General features: G+C 37.8%; 1 protein-coding gene across 4 annotated transcripts in view; it reads left to right on the top strand.

Annotated features, from left to right (window-relative positions):
* CDC14B (cell division cycle 14B) overlaps window positions 1-23,854 on the top strand; it is a 105,746-nt gene that overhangs the window by 53,414 nt on the left and 28,478 nt on the right. For all 4 annotated transcript variants that reach the window (XM_060015006.1, XM_060015005.1, XM_060015007.1 and 1 more), the window contains exons 5-7: window positions 14,696-14,772; window positions 20,446-20,512; window positions 23,100-23,162. In XM_060015006.1, the coding sequence (XP_059870989.1) occupies window positions 14,696-14,772; window positions 20,446-20,512; window positions 23,100-23,162 (207 nt within the window). The remainder of the gene's footprint in view (window positions 1-14,695; window positions 14,773-20,445; window positions 20,513-23,099; window positions 23,163-23,854) is intronic.

The following is a 23,854-nucleotide window of genomic DNA, read 5'->3' as shown; positions in this document are numbered from 1 at the left end:
ATCATTGCTGAATGGGATTAAAAAAGTAAGTGTAATCATTCCTGCATTTGCATTTACGTATCATGGTAATGTATCTTTTTTAGTTACAGCAGCCATTAAAATCAAGAATTGAAATAGCTGAACTTACAACTAGACTTTCATTTATTTTTATATATTTATCTTATTTTTGGCTGCTTTGGGTCTTCGTTGCTGTGTGCGGACTTCCTCTAGTTGCGGCGAGTGGGGGCTACTCTTCGTTGCTGTGAGCGGGCTTCTCATTGCAGTGGCTTCTCTTGCAGAGCACGGGCTCTAGGCACGCAGGCTTCAGTAGTTGTGGCTCACAGGCTCCAGAGCACAGGCTCAGTAGTTGTGGTGCACAGGCTTAGTTGCTCCGCGGCATGTGGCATCTTCCCGGACCAGGGATTGAACCCGTGTCCCCTGCATTGGCAGGTGGATTCTTAACCACTGCGCCAGTAGGTGCAAACATTAATATCTAGTTGCGAACAGTTATTTGGAAGAGGCCATTGTATAGGGGATGAAGTTTAGGAATTTAGGTTCAGATTGAGCTAGCTTTTAATTTCAGTTTGGTAGACTATCTGGCATAAATTAAGCATTTACTAAACGTCATTCTCTTTCTCTTTTTTTGGTTCTGTCTACCATTATTACACCTTAAATCTGCTTTTTATATTAAAAAACAAGAAAGTTACCATTGTATCTTACTGATTATCAACTTTGGTTACATCTTACTGCCCCAGCATTTATATTTTCCTATAGATACATAGTACTTAGTTCTTCTATAGGTTAAACGTACTTTTGAGGGCTTGCCTGGGAAATTAACCATTGTTTCTAACAGTTTTCTGTGGTTAAAGCATCCTGAGTGTAAAATAAATGACACAAGCAAACTGTTGGTACATAATTTGCAAATTTGCCCTCCTATGATGTTCAGTAGATTACTTTGGTAGAGCTAATTGTGGTAACATATAGATTCCCTGTTTAAAATGTATCACTGTATTATATTTTTATTTTAAGCAATTTTTATAGCCTTCAGAATGGTTTACCTTGTAAACACTTATACTAAAAACTGTGGTACTAATCAAATTCTAGGAATATATTAACTCAGCAATCTGAGTAGAATCCTAAATTGCATTGAATTTGAGATTGCTTCAACAGTTGTAATAAGAGCTCAGGGGCTTAATTTGTTACTTAATGATGATCCTTTGAACCTGTTGTCCATTTTTCTTAATGATTTAATTATTTTGGACTCAGAGTACTCAATGCTGGGCTAAGGTAGCTACAGGGTGAAGGCATTAGACAAGAACTTAGGACAAGGAATGCTGAGGGGAGAGGATCTGGAAGCAGTGGGTGGGAATCCAGTTCAGCAAATAGCAGTCTAGACAGGGCAACAGAGACTGGAAGACAGAACCCGGTGGGATGGCCAAAGTCTTTGTAAACACCCATCCCTGGGCAAACACCCTTCCTGGGTACCTGTGAAAGGCAGAGCAAACAGCAACCAGGCAGAGGTAAATAGCAACCAGACACCAGGCAGTGTGAGGTGCACCAGAGCCACAGAAAGGGGCCAGCATGGCCCCCTGCCGTAGGAAAAGGCCCTGTGGTGGAGGCAGCTGGCTGTCGTCACCAGCATTCATCAGAACTTTACTTCCCTTTTCGCCTTACTGAGCCTATCTGATATTTCAGCTGCCTGTGAGACTTGCTAGGGGCTAACACGTCTTGGGAAAGAGTAAAGAGAAATGGCCCCTCTGACCATTTATGATCTTTGATTGCAGATCTGTTAAGTTCTGTGTAATTTTGGATCCTATTCTTGTTTCAGTACTTCTTTTACACAGTGTGGTTTCTTATCTTTAAATAAGACTTGAGCAGTAGACCCTCTTCCATCAATAACAAGCAGTGTGATCTTGGGTGAGCAGTTAACACCAGAGGTTAGAAAGTAGTAGCCTGCCAGCTTTATATACCTCAGAGTATTTATAATTAGTAGTTTGTTTTTGCCAGTGTTTACAAATGAGGTGCCTTTATTTTAAATATTCAAGATTTTTGCTTTGTCTTAAAAAAGTCCCTGCCACTCACATAGAATATATCCATGTGTGCTTATACCCAAGGCCAATTCCCTCACATTTATTAGTCTGGCCTTGGTAAAGATGTATTTGCTACTCTAGAGTTCCAGTTTCCTTTTACCTAAATTGAGCATCATTATACCAGCATACTATACATACAAATAAAAGTAATTTGAGAAGTTAAAACTATTGAAATATAAGGCCATCTGAATTGTTTAGAGAGATTTATGCTTTTTTTTTCTTACTGGTATTTGTGCAGGAGCTGTGAGAGTGATTTTATCTTATTTACTTACTTTATCACATAAAATTGCTTATTATATATAATCTTTTCCCTGTTCACCTTTTTTATTCAGCAGTTGAATCTTTAAGCCTGTTTCCAATTTGCATAGATTCATGAAAATTCTATGTTAATCTGGATAGAGTGATTTTTTTTAAAAAAGATCAATCAAGTTCTTGGCATTGGGATGACTGTGTCATCTGGCTGATGTGAAAATAATTAAATATGGGAAACGTTGTGACATTTCTCCATGAAGAATAATTGAAAATAGTTTACTGAAGTGAGAGAGTGGCATGGACATATATACACTACCAAACGTAAAATAGGTAGCTAGTGGGAAGCAGCCACATAGCACAGGGATATCAGCTCCGTGCTTTGTGACCACCTAGAGGGGTGGGATGGGGGGTGTGTGAGGGAGGGAGACGTAAGAGGGAAGAGATATGGGAACATATGTGTATCTATAACTGATTCACTTTGTTATAAAGCAGAAACTAACACACCATTGTAAAGCAATTATACTCCAATAAAGATGTTAAAAAATAAAAATTCTGAAAATTCTGTCAAAAAACTAGTTTACTGGTTTATTGGGTTGGAATTTAAATATCCTTTGTTATACTTAACTCTGAGATATGATGACTTGTGTAATTTTTTTTTTAATTAATTTATTATTTTTGGCTGTGTTGGGTCTTCATTTCTGTGCGAGGGCTTTCTCTAGTTGCGGCGAGTGGGGGCCACTCTTCATCGCGGTGCGCGGGCCTCTCACTATCGTGGCCTCTCTTGTTGCGGAACAGGCTCCAGACGCGCAGGCTCAGTAGTTGTGGCTCACGGGCCCAGGTGCTCCGCGGCATGTGGGATCTTCCCAGACCAGGGCTCGAACCCGTGTCCCCTGCATTGGCAGGCAGATTCTCAACCACTGCGCCACCGGGGAAGCCCGACTTGTGTAATTTTTTAAAAACATTTTTACTGGAGTATAATTGCTTTACAATGTTGTGTTGCTTTCTGCTGTATAACAAAGTGAATCAGCTATATGTATACATATATCCCCATATCTCCTCCCTCCCACCTGCCCCATGCCACCTCTCTAGGTGGTAACAAAGCACTGAGCTAATTTCTCTGTGCCATGCAGCTGCTTCCCACTAGCTAGCTATTTTACATTTGGTAGTGTATGTATGTCAATGCCACTCTCTCACTTCGTCCCAGCTTACCCTTCCCCCTCCGCATGTCCTCAAGTCCATTCTCCATATCTGCATCTTTATTCCTGTCCTGCCCCTAGGTTGATCAGAACTTTTTTTTTTTTAAATTCCATATATATGTGTTAGCATACGGTATTTATTTTTCTCTTTCTGACTTACTTCACTCTGTATGACACACTCTACGTCCATCCACCTCACTACAAATAATTCAATTTCGTTTCTTTTTATGTCTGAGTAATATTCCATTGTATATATGTGCCACATCTTCTTCAGCCATTCATCTGTCGATGACACTTAGGTTGCTTCCATGTCCTGTCTATTTTAAATAGAGCTGCAATGAGCATTGTGGTACATGACTCTATCTGAATTATGGTTTTCTCAGGGTTTATGCCCAGTAGTGGGATTGCTGGGTTGTATGATAGTTCTGTTTTTAGTATTTTAAGGAACCTCCATACTGTTCTCCATAGTGGCTGTATCAATTTACATTCCCACCAACAGTGCAAGAGGGTTCCCTTTTCTCCACACCCTCTCCAGCATTTATTGTTTGTAGATTTTTTGATGATGGCCATTCTGACCCATGTGAGGTGATACTGCACTGTAGTTTTAATTTGCATTTCTCTAATGATTAGTGATGTTGAGCATCTTAATAGATGTGCCTCTTGGCCATCCGTACGTCTTCTTTGGAGAAATTTCTATTTAGGTCTTCCGGCCACTTTTTAATTGGGTTGTTCGTTTTTTTGATATTGAGCTGCATGAGCTGTTTATATATTTTGGAGATTAATCCTTTGTCAGTTGCTTTGTTTGCAAATACTTTCTCCCATTCTGAGGGTCATCTTTTTGTCTTATGGTTTCCTTAGCTATGCAAAGGTTTTAAGTTTTATTAGGTCCCATTTGTTTATTTTTGTTTTTATTTCCATTTCTCTAGGAGGTGCGTCAAAAAATATCTTGCTGTGATTTATGTGATAGAGTGTTCTGCCTATGTTTTCCTCTAAGAGTTTTATAGTGTTTGCCCGTATTACATTTAGGTCTTTAATCCATTTTGAGTTTAGTTTTGTGTATTGTGTTAGGAAGTGTTCTAATTTCAGTCTTTTACATGTAGCTGTCCAGTTTTCCCAGCACCACTTATTGAAGAGGCTCTCTTTTCTCCATTGAATAGTCTTGCCTCCTTTATCAAAGATAAGATGACCATATGTGCATGGGTTTATCTCTGGGCTTTCTTTCCTGTTCCATTAATCTATATTTCTGGTTTTGTGCCATACTGTCTTGATTACTGTAGCTTTGTAGTATAGTCTGAAGTCAGGGAGTCTGATTCCTCCAGCTCTGTTTTTCTTTCTCAAGATTGCTTTGGCTATTCGGGGTCTTTTGTGTTTCCATGCAAATTGTGAAATTTTTCGTTCTTGTTCTGTGAAAAATGCCATTGGTAGTTTGACAGGGATTGCACTGAATCTGTAGTTTGCTTTGAGAAGTACAGTCATTTTCACAATATTGATTCTTCCAATCCAAGAACATGGTATATCTCTCCATCTGTTTCAATCATATTAAATGTCTTTCATAGTGTCTTATAGTTTTCTGCATACAGCTCTTTTGTCTCCTTAGGTAGGTTTATTCCTAGATATTTTATTATTTTTGTTTCAGTGGTAAATGGAAGTGTTTCCTTAATTTCTCTTTCAGATTTTTCATCATTAATATATAGGAACGCAAGAGATTTCTGTGCATTGATTTTGTATCCTGGTACTTTACCAAATTCATTGAATAGCTCTAGTAGTTTTCTGGTAGCATCTTTTGGATTCTCTATGTATAATATCATGTCGTCTGCAAACAGTGACAGTTTTACTTCTTCTTTTCTGATTTGGATTCCTTTTATTTCTTTTGCTTCTCTGATTGCTGTGACTAGAACTTCCAGAATAGTGGTGAGAGTGGGCATCTGTGTCTCGTTCCTGATATTAGGGGTAATGGTTTCAGTTTTTCACCATTGAGAACAATGTTGGCAGTGGGTTTGTCATATATGGCCTTCATTATGTTGAGGTAAGTTCCCTCTATGTCTACTTTCTGGAGGGTTTTTATCATAAATGGGTGTTGAATTTTGTCGAAAGCTTTTTCTGCATCTATAGAGATTATTGTATGGTTTTTATCCTTCAGTATGTTAATATGGTGTATCACATTGATTGATTTGCATATATTGAAGAATCTTTGCATTCCTGGGATAAACCCCCTTGATCATGGTGTATGATCCTTCTAATGTGCTGTTGGATTCTGTTTGCTAGTGTTTTGTTGAGGATTTTTGTATCTGTGTTCATCAGTGATATTGGCCTGTAGTTTTCTTTTTTTGTGACATCTTTGTCTGGTTTTGGTATCAGGGTGATGGTGGCCTTGTAGAATGAGTTTGGGAGTATCCTCCCTCTGCTATATTTTGGAAGTGTTTGAGAAGGATAGGTGTTAGCTCTTCTCTGAATGTTTGATAGAATTCACCTGTGAAGCCATCTGGTCCTGGGCTCTGTTTGTTGGAAAATTTTTAAACACAGTTTCAATTTTAGTGCTTGTGATTTGTCTGTTTATATTTTCTATTTCTTCCTGGTTCAGTCTCACAAGGTTGTGCTTTTCTAAAGGTTGTGCTTTTCTAAGAATCTGTCCATTTTATTGGCATATGGTTGCTTGTAGGAGTCTCTCATGATCCTTTGTATTTCTGCAGTGTCAGATATTACTTCTCCCTTTTCACTTCCAATTCTGTTGATTTGAGTCTTCTCCCTTTTTTCTTGATGAGTCTGGCTACTGGCTAATCAGTTTTGTTTACCTTCTCAAAGAACCGGCTTTTAGTTTTATTGATCTTTGCTATTGTTTCCTTTATTTCTTTTTCATTTATTTCTGATCTGATTTTTATGATTTCTTTCCTTCTGCTAAATTTGGGGGTTTTTTTTGTTCTTCTTTCTCTAGTTGCTTTACGTGTAAGATTAGGTTGTTTATTTGAGATTTTTCTTGTTTTTTTGTGGTAGGATTGTATTGCTATAAACTTCCCTCTTAGAACTGCTTTTACTGCATCCCATAGGTTTTGGGTCATCGTGTTTTCATTGTCATTTATTTCTAGGTATTTTTGGATTTCCTCTTTGATTTCTTCAGTGATCTCTTGGTTATTTAGTAGCGTATTGTCTAGCCTCCATATGTTTGTATTTTTTACAGTGTTTTTCCTGTACTTGATATCTAGTCTCATAGTGTTGTGGTCAGAAAAGATACTTGATACAATTTCAGTTTTCTTAAATTTACCAAGGCTTGATTTGTGACCCAAGATATGATCTATCCTGGAGAATGTTCCATGAGCACTTGAGAAGAAAGTGTATTCTGTTGTTTTTGGATGGAATGTCCTATAAATATCACTTAAGTCCATCTTGTCTAGTGTGTCATTTAAAGCTTGTGTTTCCTTATTTATTTTCATTTTGGATGATCTGTCCATTGGTGAAAGTGGGGTGTTAAAGTCTCCTATTATGATTGTGTTACTGTCGATTTCCCCTTTTATGGGTGTTAGTATTTGCCTTATGTATTGAGGTGCTCCTATGTTGGGTGCATAAATATTTACAATTGTTATAACTTCTTGGATTGATCCCTTGATCATTATGTAGTGTCCTTCTTTGTCTCTTGTAATAGTCTTTATTTTAAAGTCTATTTTGTCTGATATGAGAATTGCTACTCCAGCTTTCTTTTGATTTCCATTTGTATGGAGTATCTTTTTCCATCCCCTCTCTTTCAGTATGTATGTATCTCTAGGTCTGAAGTGGGTCTCCCGTAGACAGCATATATATGGGTCTTGTCTTTGTATCCATTCAGCCAGTCTATGTCTTTTGGTTGGAGCATTTAATCCATTTACATTTAAGGTGATTATCGATATGTATGTTCCTATTACCATTTTCTTAATTGTTTTGGGTTTGTTATTGTAGGTCTTTTCCTTCTCTTGTGTTTCCTGCCTAGAGAAGTTCCTTTAGCATTTGTTGTAAAGCTGGTTTGGGGGTGCTGAATTGTCTTAGCTTTTGCTTGTCTGTAAAGGTTTTAATTTCTCCATTGAATCTGAATGAGATCCTTGCTGGGTAGAGTAATCTTGGTTATAGGTTTTTCCCTTTCATCACTTTAAATATGTCCTGACACTCCCTTCTGGCTTGCAGAGTTTCTACTGAAAGATCAGCTGTTAACCTTGTGGGGATTCCCTTGTATGTTATTTGTTGCTTTTCCCTTGCTGCTTTTAATATTTTTTCTTTGTATTTAATTTTTGATAGTTTGTTTAATATGTGTCTTGGCGTGTTTCTCCTTGGATTTATCCTGTACGGGACTCTCTGTGCCTCCTGGACTTGATTGACTATTTCCTTTCCCATGTTAGGGAAGTTTTCAACTATAATCTCTTCAAATATTTTCTCAGACCCTTTCTTTTTCTCTTCTTCTGGGACCCCTATCATTCGAATGTTGGTGCATTTAATGTTGTCCCAGAGGTCTGTGAGACTGTCCTCAATTCTTTTCATTCTTTTTTCTTTTTTCTGCTCTGCAGTAGTTATTTTCACTATTTTATCTTCCAGGTCACTTATCTGTTCTTCTGCCTCAGCTATTCTGCTATTGATTCCTTCTAGAGAATTTTTATTTCATTTATTGTGTTGTTCATCATTGTTTGTTTGCTCTTTACTTCTTCTAGGTCCTTGTTAAACGTTTCTTGTATTTTCTCCATTGTATTTCCAAGATTTTGGATCATCTTTACTATAATTACTCTGAATTCTTCTTCAGGTAGACTGCCTATTTCCTCTTCATTTGTTTGGTCTGGTGGGTTTTTATGTTGCGCCTTCATCTGCTGCATATTTCTCTGTGTTCTCAATTTGCTTAACATACTGTGTTTGGGGTCTCCTTTTTGCAGGCTGCAGGTTCATAGTTCCTCTTGTTTTTGGTGTCTGCCCCCAGTGGGTGAGGTTGGTTCAATGGGTTATGTAGACTTCCTGGTGGAGGGGACTGGTGTCTATATTCTGGTGGGTGGGGCTGGATCTTGTCTTTCTGGTGGGCAGGGCTGTGTCCAGTGGTGTGTTTTGGGGTATCTGTGTACTTAGTATGATTTTAGGCAGCCTCCTTGCTAATGGATGGGGTTGTGTTCCTGTTTTGCTTGTTATTTGGCATGGGGCGTCCAACACTGGAGCTTGCTGGCCATTGGATGGAGCTGGGTCTTAGCGTTGAGACAGAGTTGTCTGGGAGAGTTCTCGCTGATTGATATTATGTGGGGCCAGGAAGTCTCTGGTGGTCCAGTATCCTGAATTTGGCTCTCTCACCTCAGAGGCTTGGGCCTGACACATAGGCCAGAGCACCAAGACCTTGTCAGCCATACGTCTCAGAAGAAAAGGGAGAAAAAAGGAAAGAAAAAAATAATTAAAAAATAAATAAAATTATGAAAGTAAAAAAAATTAAACAAATAAAAATGTAAAAGTAATTTTTAAAAAAAGAGAGCATCCACACCAATAAGCAAATCCACCAATGATAAGAAGCACTAAAATCTGTACTAATATATACGTAAAAATCAGAAAGAAGTCAGTCGCAGACAGCATACCCCAGTTGCACCCAAAGTCCACCGCCTCAATTTTGGGGTGATTCGTTGTCTGTTCAGGTATTCCACAGATGCAGGGTACCTCAAGTTGATTGTGGGGATTTAATCCACTGCTCCTGAGGCTGCATGGAGAGATTTCCCTTTCTCTTCTTTGTTCGCACAGCTCCTGGGGCTCAGCTTTGGTTTTGGCCCCATGTCTGCGTGTAGGTTGCCCTAAGGCTTCTGTTCCCACCCAGACAGGGTGGGATTGAAGCAGCGGCTGATTAGGGAGCTCTGGCTCACTCATGCCGGGGGAGGGAGGGGTATGGTAGTTATAACTGGAATGCAGGGCGAGCCTGTGGCGGCAGAGGCCAGAGTGATGTTGCAACAGCCTGAGGTGTGCCGTGTGTTCTCCTGGGGAAGTTGTCCCTGGATCACAGGACCCTGGCAGTGGCGGGCTGCACAGGCTCTGGGTCGGGGTGGGGTGGGGGGGCATGTGGATAGTGACCCGTGCTTGCACACAGGATTCTTGGTGGCCTCAGCAGCAGCGTTAGCATTTCATGCCCGTCTCTGGGGTCCGAGCTGATATTTGTGGCTCGTGCCCATCTCTGGAGCTCGTTTAGGCGGTGCTCTGCCTACTGTGGGCAGACAGGGAAGGAATCCCCTCTCCTTGCGCACCCCGAAGCAATGGTCTCTTGCCTCTTAGTCAGTTCCAGACTTTCTTCTGGACTCCCTCACGGCTAGCTGTGGCGCACTAGCCCCCTTCAGGCTGTGTTCATGCAGCCAACCCCAGTCCTCTCCCTGGGGTGTGACCTCTGAAGCCCGAGCCTCAGCTCCCAGCCCCCACCCGCCCCGGTGGGTGAGCAGACATGCTTCAGGCTGGTGAGTGCTGGTCGGCACCAATCCTCTGTGTGGGTATCTCTCTGCTTTGCCCTCTGCACCCCTGTTGCTATGCTGTCTGTCCTTCTAGGCTCCGAAGCTTCCCCCCAGCCCACCCCCGTCTCCACCAGTGAAGTGGCTTCCCAGTGTGTGGAAACTTTTCCTCCTTCACAGCTCCCTCCCAGAGGTGCAGGTCCTGTCCCTATTCTTTTGTCTCTGTTTTTTCTTTTGCCCTACCCAGGTACGTGGGGAGTTTCTTGCCTTTTGGGAAGTCTGAGGTCTTCTGCCAGTGTTCAGTTGGTGTTCTGTAGGAGTTGTTTCATATGTAGATGTATTTTTGATGTATTTGTGGAGAGGAAGGTGATCTCCATGTCTTACTCGTCCAACATCTTGAAGGTCCCCCTCAATGTTTTGGTTTTTTAAACTCTACCACAGGCTTCTCTAAGTACATAGATTAAACTTCAAAATGTTCTGTGGGAGAATAGAAATGAGAAGTACAGGTCTAAATAACTGGGCTTTATTATTTTGAGACCTGAATTGTCAAGATTAAAACTATACATGATCAAGTTGTGATCTTTTTGTTTCAGTCCACTAATTTATCCATTGCTACTTGAGGCTTTCCTAGGTTTTGAAACATTGATCAGCAATTCAAGATCAGAAGTTTTCACAGGGCTGGGTTAGGCAGATGGTAACTTTTTAAATTGGGGCAGTGGAATTCTAATGGCTGCAATATTGTTCAGCAAAAAAACAAAACAAACAAAAAACCCCACAAAAAACAAAACCAAGAAAGTTTGTGTCATGACTTTGAAAAGCACTACCAACTTCCTAAGTATTTTCTATCCCAGTATTTTATTTTTCCTGTGAGATTGCGTTTTGCTCCTTCAGAGAGATTCCTTACCCTGGAGAGAGACAGCAGGTTCTCCTTACTCATGTTTCCCAAGCCACGGGGCTTCCTTACTTTTACATCTCTGCACTTGTCACATTTTTAAAAACTTTATCTACTTTCAACAAACTGAAATGATCAATTGCTCACTCTTTACTGTGTTACTTGCTGTATTATCTATTGCTGCCTTACAGATTACACCAACACTTAGTGACTTCAAACAACAATTAATGTTCTCTGAAACAGTTTCTGTGGGGAAGGTATTTGAGATTGGCTAACTTGGGGGGGTCTGCTTCTGGATCTGGCTGGGCTGCAGTCATCTGAAGGCTTGACTAGGGCTGGAGGGTCCACTGCTCAAATGGCCCATTCACATGCCCAGCAAGTTTGCACTGGTTGTTGGCAAGGAGCCTCAGTTCCTCACCACGTGGGCTGCGCTCACAAAACAAGAACCTGATTTTCTTGGAGTGAGGAGTCCTAAAGAAAGCAAGGCAAAAGCCACAACGTCCTTGTGATCTAGCTTCAGGTGTCACACTCTACCATTAATGCAGTATCCTATTGTTTACACAATGGTGACCTAGTCATTGAGGGTGGAAATACCAGAAGATGAGCATCGTTGGGGCTGTCTTGGAAGCTGGCTACCACAGCTATTTAGTATCTCTCTTGTTCATCTCTTGTTGTTTTCTATTTTTGGACAGCAATGTGCAGTTAGAGTGGCCATTCTATATATATAGCTTTTCATGAAAATACACTAAAAAAATTTGAGAAGCACATAGCTTCCAAGTTGCTGGGATCACACGGATACATCATAAAATCTCATTGATTTAGAGTTTACTAATTTGAGAACTAATATAGGAGCCATTTTAAGGATTCTTCTCAAGTAACAAATTTATAATAATTTTAATGGGGAAGGGCTTTTGACTAGAGAAGATGAGTGGGTGTAAAATTAAGAATTATAGATTGTTAGCAAACATTTCTTTGATTGTTATATGTCTTAGTCCTTTTGGGCTGCTATAACAAAATACCAGAGGCTTATAAACAACAGAAGTTTCTCTCTCACAGTTCTGGAGCCTGGGAGTCCAAGATCAGGGTGACAGCATGGTCCAGTGAGGGCTGTCACATGGTGGAAGGGCCTAGGGATCTCTCTGGAGTCCCTTTTATAAGACACTAATCCCATTCACGAGGGTTTCACTCTAATGGCTGTCTCCCAAAGGCCCCATCTCCTACTACCATCACTTTGGGGAGGTTAGGATTTCAACATATGAATTTTGGATGGGACAGAAACATTTGGACCATAGTATGATGTAAAAAACTTATTCTGAATCTGTAAATTTCCTTCAGCTTATTACATTGTACCTAAAATCTCTACGTATAAGCATTCCCCAGTTGGGTTTAAAGGTTATGTTTTTTAAAAGTTCATCACTAGGAATATAGGTTTTGTTTCTCCATAGGAAAAAATGTTACATTTTTCTTGGGTTCTTTGAACTGAATTTGTATTCCAAGGCTAACCCATAATTATTTAATGTATTAGAGACTATTTCTGTTTTGAAAGTTAGAAGGAAATAATACCATTGCAATTTTAGTAATTAAAGAAACCAAGAAACTGCAATCTTGAGTTGGAGGAATTATCTTTCACCTGGTGCTTAAGAAAAAGTTTATATAATTTGAGAGAATTTCGTATTAGAAATTTAGGGAAAATCTGAATGAGGTTTCTGGATTTCATTTAATTAATTTATTTAAGTTATGTATGTATATACGTACATCAGTGAATCAAATCCTATTCTTACCCTCATTGGCCTCAAGGTATTTTTTTATTTGGTTTTGTTTTGTGTTTTTGTTGTTGTTTTTTAGAGGAAATTTTTTGGAGGAGTCCTGCTAGGAAGACCTAAAATAGAATGGAGAAATGAAAAGGCTTTCCTAAAGTTATTCATTAAGTCTTAGAAGAGAAAGGAAGCAGGTTGGAGACTAGAAGAGAAGGAGTAAATGTAGAGAACGGGGCGGGGGGGCACTAGATTTAAAAGACTTTTTAGTTTTTCTTAAAGGAACTGTTATGCTCTTTTTCCAAATAAATAGTAAGACAATAGAAAGTCAACTGATAGATTGATCCTTAAAAGATCTAAATAAGTAATATATAGATAAATATAATGTTGAGTGCATTTATAGATGATTTTGATTAGTTAATTCATGATAAATTACAACCTTCTCTGAGTCAGTAATATTGTACTTTGAAAATTTGTTTGATACTAGGTAAGAAGGCATTCCTTTGTTCTTGGGATTGATTGTTCTTTGTGGGTTTGTATGCTGCTATAGATAAATGTTAGAAGATTCTGTATAGTTAATTATAGTTCTGTATTATTAGAGTAAATGGGATAAAATCATTTTCAGAAACAGGGTAAACATTTCCATTTATGAGTCTTAAAACAAAATTGGTAAAATGCCCTCTGGAAGCTGACTTGTTTTAAGATATATCCTTCTCTAAGTTTCAAAGATTCGTGCTGGATCTTTGATTTTTATAATTTTTCTTAATCCAATGATATATTTGTATTAACTTTTTATCAATTATTTTAAAATTTCCTATTGTAAGTAGATTTAAGTTCAATGAATTAAGGATCGAATCTGAGTCCATATAAAAGGTATTGGGTTGGCCAAAAAGTTCATTTGGTTGTTCCGTAAGATGGGATGGAAAAGCTGAATGAACTTTTTGGCCAACCCAATATGAATCCGGAGTTACAATGAAACATAAGACATGGGTTCTTACTTCAGAATTTTGTTGAAGAAACAGCTCATTTATATAAATTTAAGTAATGGAGATTAAAAAGTTTGTAATTAAATTTTTTAGTTATTTATTTTTACTGGTCAAAATTTAAAGTGTATTTTCTCCCAAAGTAAGCTTAAGAATTGAATTGAATTTGGGTAATGATATGTGTGCCAAATCAAATGCTTGTGGCCTCTCTTCACCCCTTGCCTCCATGTATGGGTGGAAAATATCCGCCAGAAGATTCTGAGTTGGAAAAAGATGTGCCTTCGGATAGAGTGAGGGTCAGAAAGTCCGAGGCAAACTTAATTGGGGCTGGGGGATGACTTTTATTTAGGGGGATGACTTATTTAGAGGGATGCCAGTGGACATTCTCAAGCTCCAAGTTTCTAGAACAGGTTGCTTGTGAGGAAGAGGAGGGGGAGAAGAGAATGAGACCAGTAAAATACTTCTGCAATACTGGAAGTGAGAAGACAGTGGCACAACATCTATGAACTGTTGAGAGAAAAGGACTGCAGACCTGAAACCATATATACATAGTCCAGTGTCAGGGCAGAAAACAAGATACTTTGGAAATACAAAAAGGTCCACCAACTGTGGACCTCAAATGCTGAAGAATCCACTTGAAGTATTCTACCAGATTACAATATTGTACGTTGTTAAATCTAAATGGATGGAGTTAATAAAAATGTTTGTCCTGATTCTATGTTGCTCTCATCCTCCCCCCAGTCCCAGTCCCAGTCCATCCCCTATCCCCATCTCCCACACACTTCTTTACTATCATTTCGGTGTATTTTTAGAAAGGACATGAGGTCAAAGCATGTGCTCAGTCTAACATCTTGATTTAGAAAAATCTGTTCTTGAAATGCTCTACTTCTTACCACAAAAGGCTGTTGTAAAACGTTGCTGGTCAGGGCTCTGCAAGCAGCAGAAACCAGCTGTGACAGCAGATTTAAACAAAAGGGGAATTCACTGACTGGGTAGTGGGCAACTCATAGGATTCTTGGGAAGGCTAGAGAATCAGGCTCAGTTGATTGGCTAAAGATTGTACAAAGCTTACTTCTCAGTGACAGTACTATATCTTTATTTAGAAGTAAATTGTCTTTTTCTTCTCTCTTCAAATGTAGGTTATATATTTGGGGAAAACTCCAGAAGAAGCATATAGAATATTAATGTTTGGAGATACATCCTATATTCCTTTCAGGTAAATATAAGAATGTTATGGTAGATTCATTTAATCAGGCCCTTGCCAGAAATATCTTGGTGTAGTTGTTTCTGAAAAAAGAAGACCTCATAAATAGTTATTTTGAGGTGGGTGCAAATAACACCATAGATCTAGGTTACTCAACAGTGATGCTGTTGACATTTTGTCGGGGGGTGGTTGTCCTGTGTACTGCAGGATGTTTGACAGCATCACTGGCCTCTGCCCACTAGATGTCAGTAACACCTTCACCCCAGAAAATTAACTGTGAAAGCCAAAGATGTCTCCAGACATTGCCAGATGTCTGTGGTGGTGCTAGGGGTAGTGGTGGTGAATCGCTCCGACATGAGAAGTCAGAACCACTCTCACTGATGGAAACTGTGCTTTGTAATCAGATGAGAATCCTGGAGTTATAGTATGACAAACTACCGTTTTCCAGTACTGCGGAGTTTTGGTCCTGAGGAGTTAAGAAATAAGTTTTTCCCAATAATCAGGAGTTACTTCTGGGGCAGAAACGAACCCCCTTTTCCTAGGGACACAGCCAGCAGAAATAGTGGGTGAGGTTGCTAATATAGCACCACTACTTGAAAAACCAAAACGGCTGTGTCATAGAGGTGGTAGATAAGTAATGTCTTTATATAAGTTAATGACATCCTCATCCTTATGTCAAAGTTACCAGGTGATTGTGTTGAAGATACTTTGGAAAAAAAAAAACCCAAAAACTTGTGTTTTTTTTTCTTTTTTTAAAAATCAAATGAAGTTCTAAAAGTTGCTCTTCCTGTTTATCAAAACACTTGACTTAGCTGTATAATTAAATACTTGTATGGTGCTTAAGTATAATAAGTGTGTGAAGTGATTTTACTCATTGCATACTGTATTGAGAATTTCAAATATTGCATTATTCTTCCGCCTGCAAATTAGTTAAACTTAGTTTTAGAATTGTTGCATATACCTCAAATGCCTGATTTTGAAGACGTGGGCTTGCCTTTAAAGGGGAGGTTATGAACCTGACTTAATTGTGGACAAGTTTTGGGGTGAGTGTCCCTAACCTTATGCAGAATCTGTCTCCTTCGTAAATAACTCTGTAGGACTGTCCATGGATGTACTCCATGAATTCGAGATTTTTGTTAGGATAGTCTGCAGAGTTCAGTTATGTATTGCACTAAAGACTGCATGAATATTAGTGATTTAGCCAATTAGAAGAATTGCTTTGGACCCTGTATCACTCTGCCTTTCTTCCTAGCTCAGAGATCATCTTAAGTATTCTTTGTGGTGGGTAGGAAGGGATGAAGGTTATTTTCTAAACTGGAGAGTGCTCCATTTTTCTTCTCAACTTATAACAGCAACCGTATACTTCCTTCAGAAGAAGTGATTGTGTTTGTGGTCCCTGAGTCATAGGCACATTGCTGTAGTGATAATTTTGTTCTGCAGAACTCTTCTTTTATAATAGTAATCCTTTATAATAGTGCCATTCTTAAAGTTTATAACGCAAGGTCCTGAAACAGGGATAAGCTTACACATTTCACATAATCTAAGTAAGGATCCATGAAGCATTGTTAATGTAAGAGAAGTTTTGTGTTAATTTAAATACAGGCATCAAAAATAGAATAAATGTTGTCTACTGCCGTACCCATGTTTAAATTCTTAAAGTTTGGCACTGAAAAATGTAGTTAGTTGCTTCTGGTTCCAGGAACAAAAATCATTAATTTTATAAAAAACAGGACTTAGCTAGAAGCAGTTCAGGTTTGTGAAATTTGAATCTCTTTAGTCATAGATGCCAGACATTTAATGATTCTCCAAGTGTGGCCTGTGAACTAGTGCCAGTCTGTGAACTTTTTGTTACCAGCTTGTGATAAGTACAGGAATTGCGAGTAAGATTTTACAGACTTTTTAGCAATTTAATAGACTATTTTTATGTCTGTGGAATCAAATAATAGAAGAATTTAAGCTTGTATTTATGTGTTTTTTCCTTTCATTTTTCTAATAATTCATTTTTACTTACAAAATAAGATTATTGCATTATTGTGGGTATGTAATAGTACAAATATTATTGTATTTTACAAAAGTATCAGCCTTTGACAGATTTAAAAATCTGTGCTTCACCACATTTTACTGTTCTGAAGAACTTACTAATTGAGAGTAGGCGGGTGGTCCAGTGGTTCCCTGGTGGTGCAGTGGTGAAGACTCCACACTCCCAATGCAGGGGGCCCAGGTTCAATCCCTGGTCAGGGAACTAGATCCTGCATGCCGCAACTAAAAGATCCTGTATGCCACAACTGAAGATCCTGCATGCCACAACAAGGATCCCGCGTGCTACAACTAAGACCGGGCACAGCCAAATAAATAAATAAATATTAAAAAAAAAAAAAAGAAAGTAGGCAAATCAGGATTAATAAAACCTGATAATATTTTGACAGAAATTACACTATAGTCTTTTATCTTTGCCAATTCAAGAGCATAGAATAAATATAACTGCTAACAAGGGATTGTGCAAGAATAGTGTTCACTTGTCTTTAGTAACTCCTTTTAGGCTCCTAGCAATATTTAATTAGATGTAATTTAAGTTACATATAATTCTTCAACCACTGAGTTTTAAAAAACTATATATATATATGATTTCTTAATGAATTATATTAGATATTTCTCTACCTGTCTACCTGAAAAAACAGTATAAAATATAGTTCAACATTTTCTTGATACTTTTGGATCATTGTTACATGAAGAGCATATACTTCTGTTCTTTGGTATTACCTATAATACTCCTTGCTTCTTAATTGTTTTTTTGTGTGTGTGTTTTTTTGGGTTTTTTCGGGGGGAGGGCTCTGTTCTTTATTTTCTTGAGAGGTAGTATTGCAGAGCTGCTAATAGCTTGGCTATTGACATCAGACAGACGGGAGCTTGACTCTCCGTTCTGCCACTAATATCTCCATGGTTCTTTACAAATGTGAGCCTTGGTCTCTTAGTCTATAAGTGGGAATGATAGTAGGATCACCCTAATGAGGTGTGAGGATTAAGTAACATCCTGCTTATGAAACACTCGGTGCCTGACCCTTAGATAACATTTGTTAAACATTCATGTTTTTTTCCTTTTAAAAACCATGTATAACTTAGACGCAATTAAAAACTCTAACTCCTATGTGTACAGAACAATAAACTCCTACATATTTACATGTAACTACCATCCAGTTCAAGATACAGAAAATTGTCAGCCTCTGTGAAGATTCTCTTCTACCCCCTTTCTAAAAGTTTTTCTTATCTTTTAATGTCATATAAATGGAATCATACAGTATACATTTTTGGAGAGCTGGGATCTAGTGTTTTAAATATATAATGTCTGTGAGATTTATCCATGTGATGGCAGGTGTTAGTATCAATAGTTTGTCCTATTTTTTATTGCTTTTGTAGCATTCCATTCTATGAATATACCACAGTTTATTTGTCCATTATCCTTTTGATGGACACTTGGGTTATTTGTAGTTTTAGGCTGTTATGAATGCAAGCTGCTCTGAAAACTGTTACTTTTTTTAAACTAGTATTTGACATTGTTTTGCAATTTCTAAGCAGTATTCCTTTATTGATTCTCATCTGCTTTTCCAAGTTTGTTAAATGATCTGTGACAAGGTTTTCCCCCTCACAAAGGCTTATATCCAGATTCATAGCTGCTATTTTGAAGAAGTCTGATTGCTTGGGTGGGAGGAAGGAGGTGTGGATGTGTTTAAAGTTGGAGGTGTTAATGAAATAAACATGAGTGAATAAAGAAAGATTCTTGTCTCTTCAGATAATGTGGCAAAACTTTATCCAAGCTCAGATCAAAGCTTGACTAGAGCAGGGCTTGGCCCACAGTAGGTTTATTCCAAGTTATGCATTGAATAAATGCATCGAGTTGTCACAAAAACTGAATCAACATGGCTTTAACTTGATTGGAAAAGAATTATCATAGGTTAAGAAGATAATAATCATAGCTAACTGAGGAGACGTGGTGAAAACATTGGGATGCAATTTGAGAGTTCATCGTCTTTCCACTGATCATTTTGACTTAGACTAAACTACTTCATTTTCCTACCTTAGCTTCTTTATCTTAGAAACCTTCCTTATTGCATGAAACAGTTACTTGTACAAAACATTATTTGTGATGATCCTGTAAGTCAGTGGTTCTTAAACTTGAACGTGTATCACAAGAACCTGGAGGACCCAGCCCCACCCCTAGAACTGGTCTGGGTTGGAGCTTGAGAATTAGCATTTCCAGCAAGTGGGGTGCATGTTGGTGCTTCTTGCCCAGGGAGTATATTCTGAGAAGTAATGGTGCAGGTCATTTTATTTTCCTCCTTCCTGAATATTGCCAGTAAGCTATTGGTAAAAATCATTTTCTCGGTTGCATTGAGACCTTTCCTAGCTTTTGGAAGAGCAGCATTTAAATTCAAAAGCTTACAGAACAAAAATGGCAGGTTGTAAGGCCTTGCGTCCAGTCCTCATGAAGCCTAGCATATACTGAAGTAAATCTAACCAATTCAGACAGTAATGTCTAAAAGTGTCTTAGCTAAAAAGGATGCCCTTTTCTTTGATGTTAATGTTGCTATAATAATCTATATTCTTAAAGTTTGTACAAGAACTAAACATTTTAAACATGCCTTAATTTTTCAGGTAAGTGAATTACAATGTGAAAGCCCAACCACGGCGGGCAATTAATTATGGCTCCAGTAGCAGCCTGGTTCCACATAGGGACCAAATGAGTACCATTCTGATAGGCACAGTTGCTTGGCATGCCTAGAATGATCATAATAAAATTCATTTTTATCTTGCCTAATTCTTAAAATTTTCACTTTGTAATGAAATGACTCAAATTAGCCAAAAAGGAGAAGCAGGTGGGAATGGAGGAGTACCTTATTTTTCTGGACAAAATCTTAACTGACATAAGACATTTGTAGTAAGATTACTAACAGGTGTTGATGCAGTGTTGGGTGGGGCTGTCTAACTTAATTTTAAGCACTTCTCCAATGTAGAGTGATTCTCCTGACAGTAGTTGACTCCTTAGTTTCTGTGGTTTTATTGGTACTGTTGTCCTTTAAGAACCAGAAAGAAGTTATCCAGTTAAATTGTTAAAAAGTATAAGAGCATAATGAGAGGAGCAAAATGCTTTTTAGCTTGCACCTATTATTTCAAATATTATCTTGCTTTCCAAATTTTTTTTTGCTACGTGGATGGAGATAAACACACACACACATGCACACACAACATGCATATACAGAATCAAAAAGCAGTCTTTCCTGCTAACAGTTTGACACAGTATTCTCCAGTTGGAAGAAAAAGATCAAATGCCTTTCCCTTTTGAGGGGAGGAGTACATACTATTGAGAAGTTGAACTCAAGAAGGAACTTTTGAAGCTCAACTATTAAAGCCAAAAACAGTCTAGACAGATCATTTGAAATTTAAGATGTGGTCATTATTGATCCACATCTGTGAAACAGTATCTACTGGAATAGGTAGAAATTACAATGAACTGTATAACAGTGACTTATCCTTTATTTAAAAACCAAAAGGCAAGAATCCTTTTTTTTTTGGAGACTGATTCTGAGTATGTGTTTGATTTTAAATTCTAATCAACTTTGTCTTGAGATAAGTGTACAGCAGAAAATTAAATTAACTGAGCTATGTATTTCAATACTTTTGGAATTTCAGAGATGCTGCCTATGGGAGTTGCAATTTCTACATTACACTTCTTGACTGTTTTTATGCAGTAAAGAAGGTAAGTGACTCGTAGGATACACCCAGTGTTGTGCTGGAGAACTGAAGTACAGTGCAAGGAAGACAGGCCTTCTTCCTCAAAGATCTTCCAAGATGTATATGATGTGAGAGGTATCCCATTTCCCTGCCAACATTAGAATGACACTAAACTAGAAAACAGATTATTCTGAATCTGAGTGCTTCTGTGCACGAGTTGGGGGAAAAGCCACTTGAACACAGGGAACAATAAGAAACAGTTTTGTAATTAGCTTCTAAATTCAGAATTCGTTTTGAATGTGTTATGATTTCAAAGAAAAACAAGAAGTAAATAGATTACTGGTTTCTGAGTTCTCTTTGATTTATGTATTTTATGGGTCTGATTCCCATCGATTCTGTTTACAACAGACATTTCTATAACACAGTAACTGTCAAATACTTTGTTTTTGTATCTTCAAGCATTCAATTTCTAGTTCAACAGAAGTATTTGAGTAGCCCATTAGTTTGTTACTAGGTTTTATATAATACTAAGTATAGGTCACTACTGCTTTGTCAAAGCTATTTAAAAATAACTCCTGTGTTTTATAACCAGGGCTACTTGCTGTCTTTGACTCCAGGGGACAACCGTCATACCACGTTCTAAATAAACAGGGTCCCCTGGAGTCATGTGATGCAGCAGACCCTGGTTATAACACTCACTCCCTTAGGTATATTTCTTGAACATCAGGGCCGTGCAAGAAACTAGAATTGTCAGTCAGTAGCCCTTGGATCAAATAAGCCTTCGAAAACATCTCAAGTTTGTGTGACTTGTATTTTCAGAGGCACAAGGAACCCAGGTTTACTTTCTTGTATAATGGAACATGGTGGCTTTCTGAGAATTTTGACAGAAATTTTAGGGGTTAAACTGAGAGACTTAATTAGTACAACTTCAGAGATTAATTATTATATCTTTTTTCCTATATAAGGCAATGAGGATGGACCTTAATTTTGGGACTGAGCCCAGCAACTCTGTGGTGTATGGAGCTGATGGAGGTAGTTGCTGCAGGCTCTGAGACAGCTCCATGAGGCCACAGTTTAGGCAGGTCATGGGCAGAGGAGGTGATCAGGAGATGGGGAGACAGTAGGTATAGATGACCCCTTCTAGTTACAGTTACAGTCCTTGCCAGATGGACCCCAGGGAACTGCTGACGTAGCCAGGCATCCTTGTCCTTGACCCTAGGGCTCCCTTCTCTCTGCTCCCAGCACCTTTAAAAAAAAAGAAAGAAAAGAAGAAGAAGAAACACTTATGAGGGCCTTGGAGATGGTCTACTATAACATTGGCTTTGTTTTTATCAGATGTTATATCCAAAGTTTAATTAGCTATAACTATAGATCAAAGATTGCTTTTTTCATGCTACATTTAATTTTATTCAAGAGACAACAGCTTCTGATTTTACATTTAAACATTTTCTGTTTGTGACTGATTTTGAATATTATTGTATATTTGAAATTTTTATGAATGTATCAATAATTATGTCTTGATTTTAGTAGTGCTTTTTTTTAAGTGCTACTTCTAATAGGGTCTCCTTATGAAATTCAAATAATAGAAATTCCCTGCAAACTGATACATTTTATGGTATCATTCTGTTATTTTATTGTGTCACTCTGTTGTTGTATTATTATGTATCATTCTAGTCCATATATGACATATATTGGGTACTGCAAATTCAAAGAAATAAAATTTGTCGTGGATTTGGTCTTGGAGTTAGGACTTAAGCCACTATATTTTATAAAATGAGGGTTTTTTTGTTTGGTGTTATAGCCTTCTTATTTCTCATTCGTATTTCAGTAGTTTACATTTTGCACACTGGGTTTGCAGAATCACCCCTTTTGAACCAAGAATACCTTCTTGATCAAGAATTGTTGCTTACATACTGTCTGGCTCAGTAAGCTGGGAGTTGTCAGAGGCTGCCAGCTTGTCCTTGTCTCAGAAAATAGATATTGTGCTTATTTTGCTTAGCATGATGCTCTGCCCATTGCAACTCAGAGTGAGGCTACAGAGTAGAAGAGAAAATTCATATATTTTTCCTTATTGAAACAAAGGGTTTTTCCCTCAAAATTTTGCATTTTAGTGTTGATCTCTGGGCTGTCTTTAGTATAGGGAACATTAATCTTTTAATTCAAGACTGTTCAGAATTTGAAAGTGAAGATGTTTATGAAATATGTGGGATTTGTTTGATATAAACTAACCCATGGTTTCTTTCCTTTATATTATTTATTTAGCAACTATTGGGTTATGCATTATATTTGAAGCCTGAATGATGTTGATCTAATAAACGAGTAGGATTACTTTGAAGGCTTGATTATTTAGATCTTGCATGGATAGGATGACTGATGAAGGAAAATAAAAAATAAAATTTCATTAAAATAAATACTGTTATAACTAATTTTCCTGATAATGGAAGCATTTAAAAGACATAGCCCACCTCCTTTGAAAACTACTCAATGGAACATAATCTAAATATAAGAATGTTTTTCTGGGGTGCCTCCTGATACTTATTATTAAGAAATTGGATTGGAAACTGTTTCCTTATTTGCATCTTTGTTATTAAAAGCTTTCCTTTGGATTTTAGGCAATGCAGTATGGCTTCCTTAATTTCAACTCATTTAACCTCGATGAATATGAATACTATGAAGTAAGTTTTCAAAGATATTGTTTTTAACTCTTTTATGCATGTTTTACTTCCAGAAGTAGTATTCTTATTTTTTGAAAAATCAAACAATTTAGATGTGTGTAGAGTGAAAAAAACTCGTCTTTTTTTCTCTTATTCCTATTTCTGCAGTCCTAGTTCATATTGATTTTTGCATTTGATACATCTTTCCAGAGTGAATGAGTGTGCTCTGGCATTTTTCTTTAATTTTTAGTTTAAATTTTTTTTATTATTGATGACTTTCATACAGTGATTAAATGAGATAATGTTTGTTAAACCCTTAGCATAGGAGCTGATGAAATGAATAGCCATTATACATCTAATTAACTCTGGAAAATATTTGTTTTTGTCAGAACCTATTGTTTCTGTGAAGTCAAGACACCTTTGGATGCAAATTACAAAAAGTAAACACAAATGGCTTAAATAAAGTGGGGAAAATTTATTGATTTACGTAAATAAAAAGTCCAGGAGCTAGTGTAACTTCACTCATGACCAGATTCAGGTACTCAAGCACTTACCAGAAATTGGGCTGAAGCTAGCTTTGTTCCAAGGTCAGTTCTCCCCAGTTGGGATAAAGATGGCTACCGACAGCTTTGACTTACCCGTTTGATTTACCCAACTCATTGGAAAAGAAAATTCATAGCTCCAGCAGAAGACTCTCGAACTCCTCTCCTTGG

This window comes from Delphinus delphis, chromosome 6, assembly GCF_949987515.2.
Source record: "Delphinus delphis chromosome 6, mDelDel1.2, whole genome shotgun sequence".
In the NCBI taxonomy this organism is placed as follows: domain Eukaryota; kingdom Metazoa; phylum Chordata; class Mammalia; order Artiodactyla; family Delphinidae; genus Delphinus; species Delphinus delphis.
The sequence above is the reverse complement of the archived record's forward strand: the minus strand, read 5'-3'. Positions and strand labels throughout refer to the sequence as shown.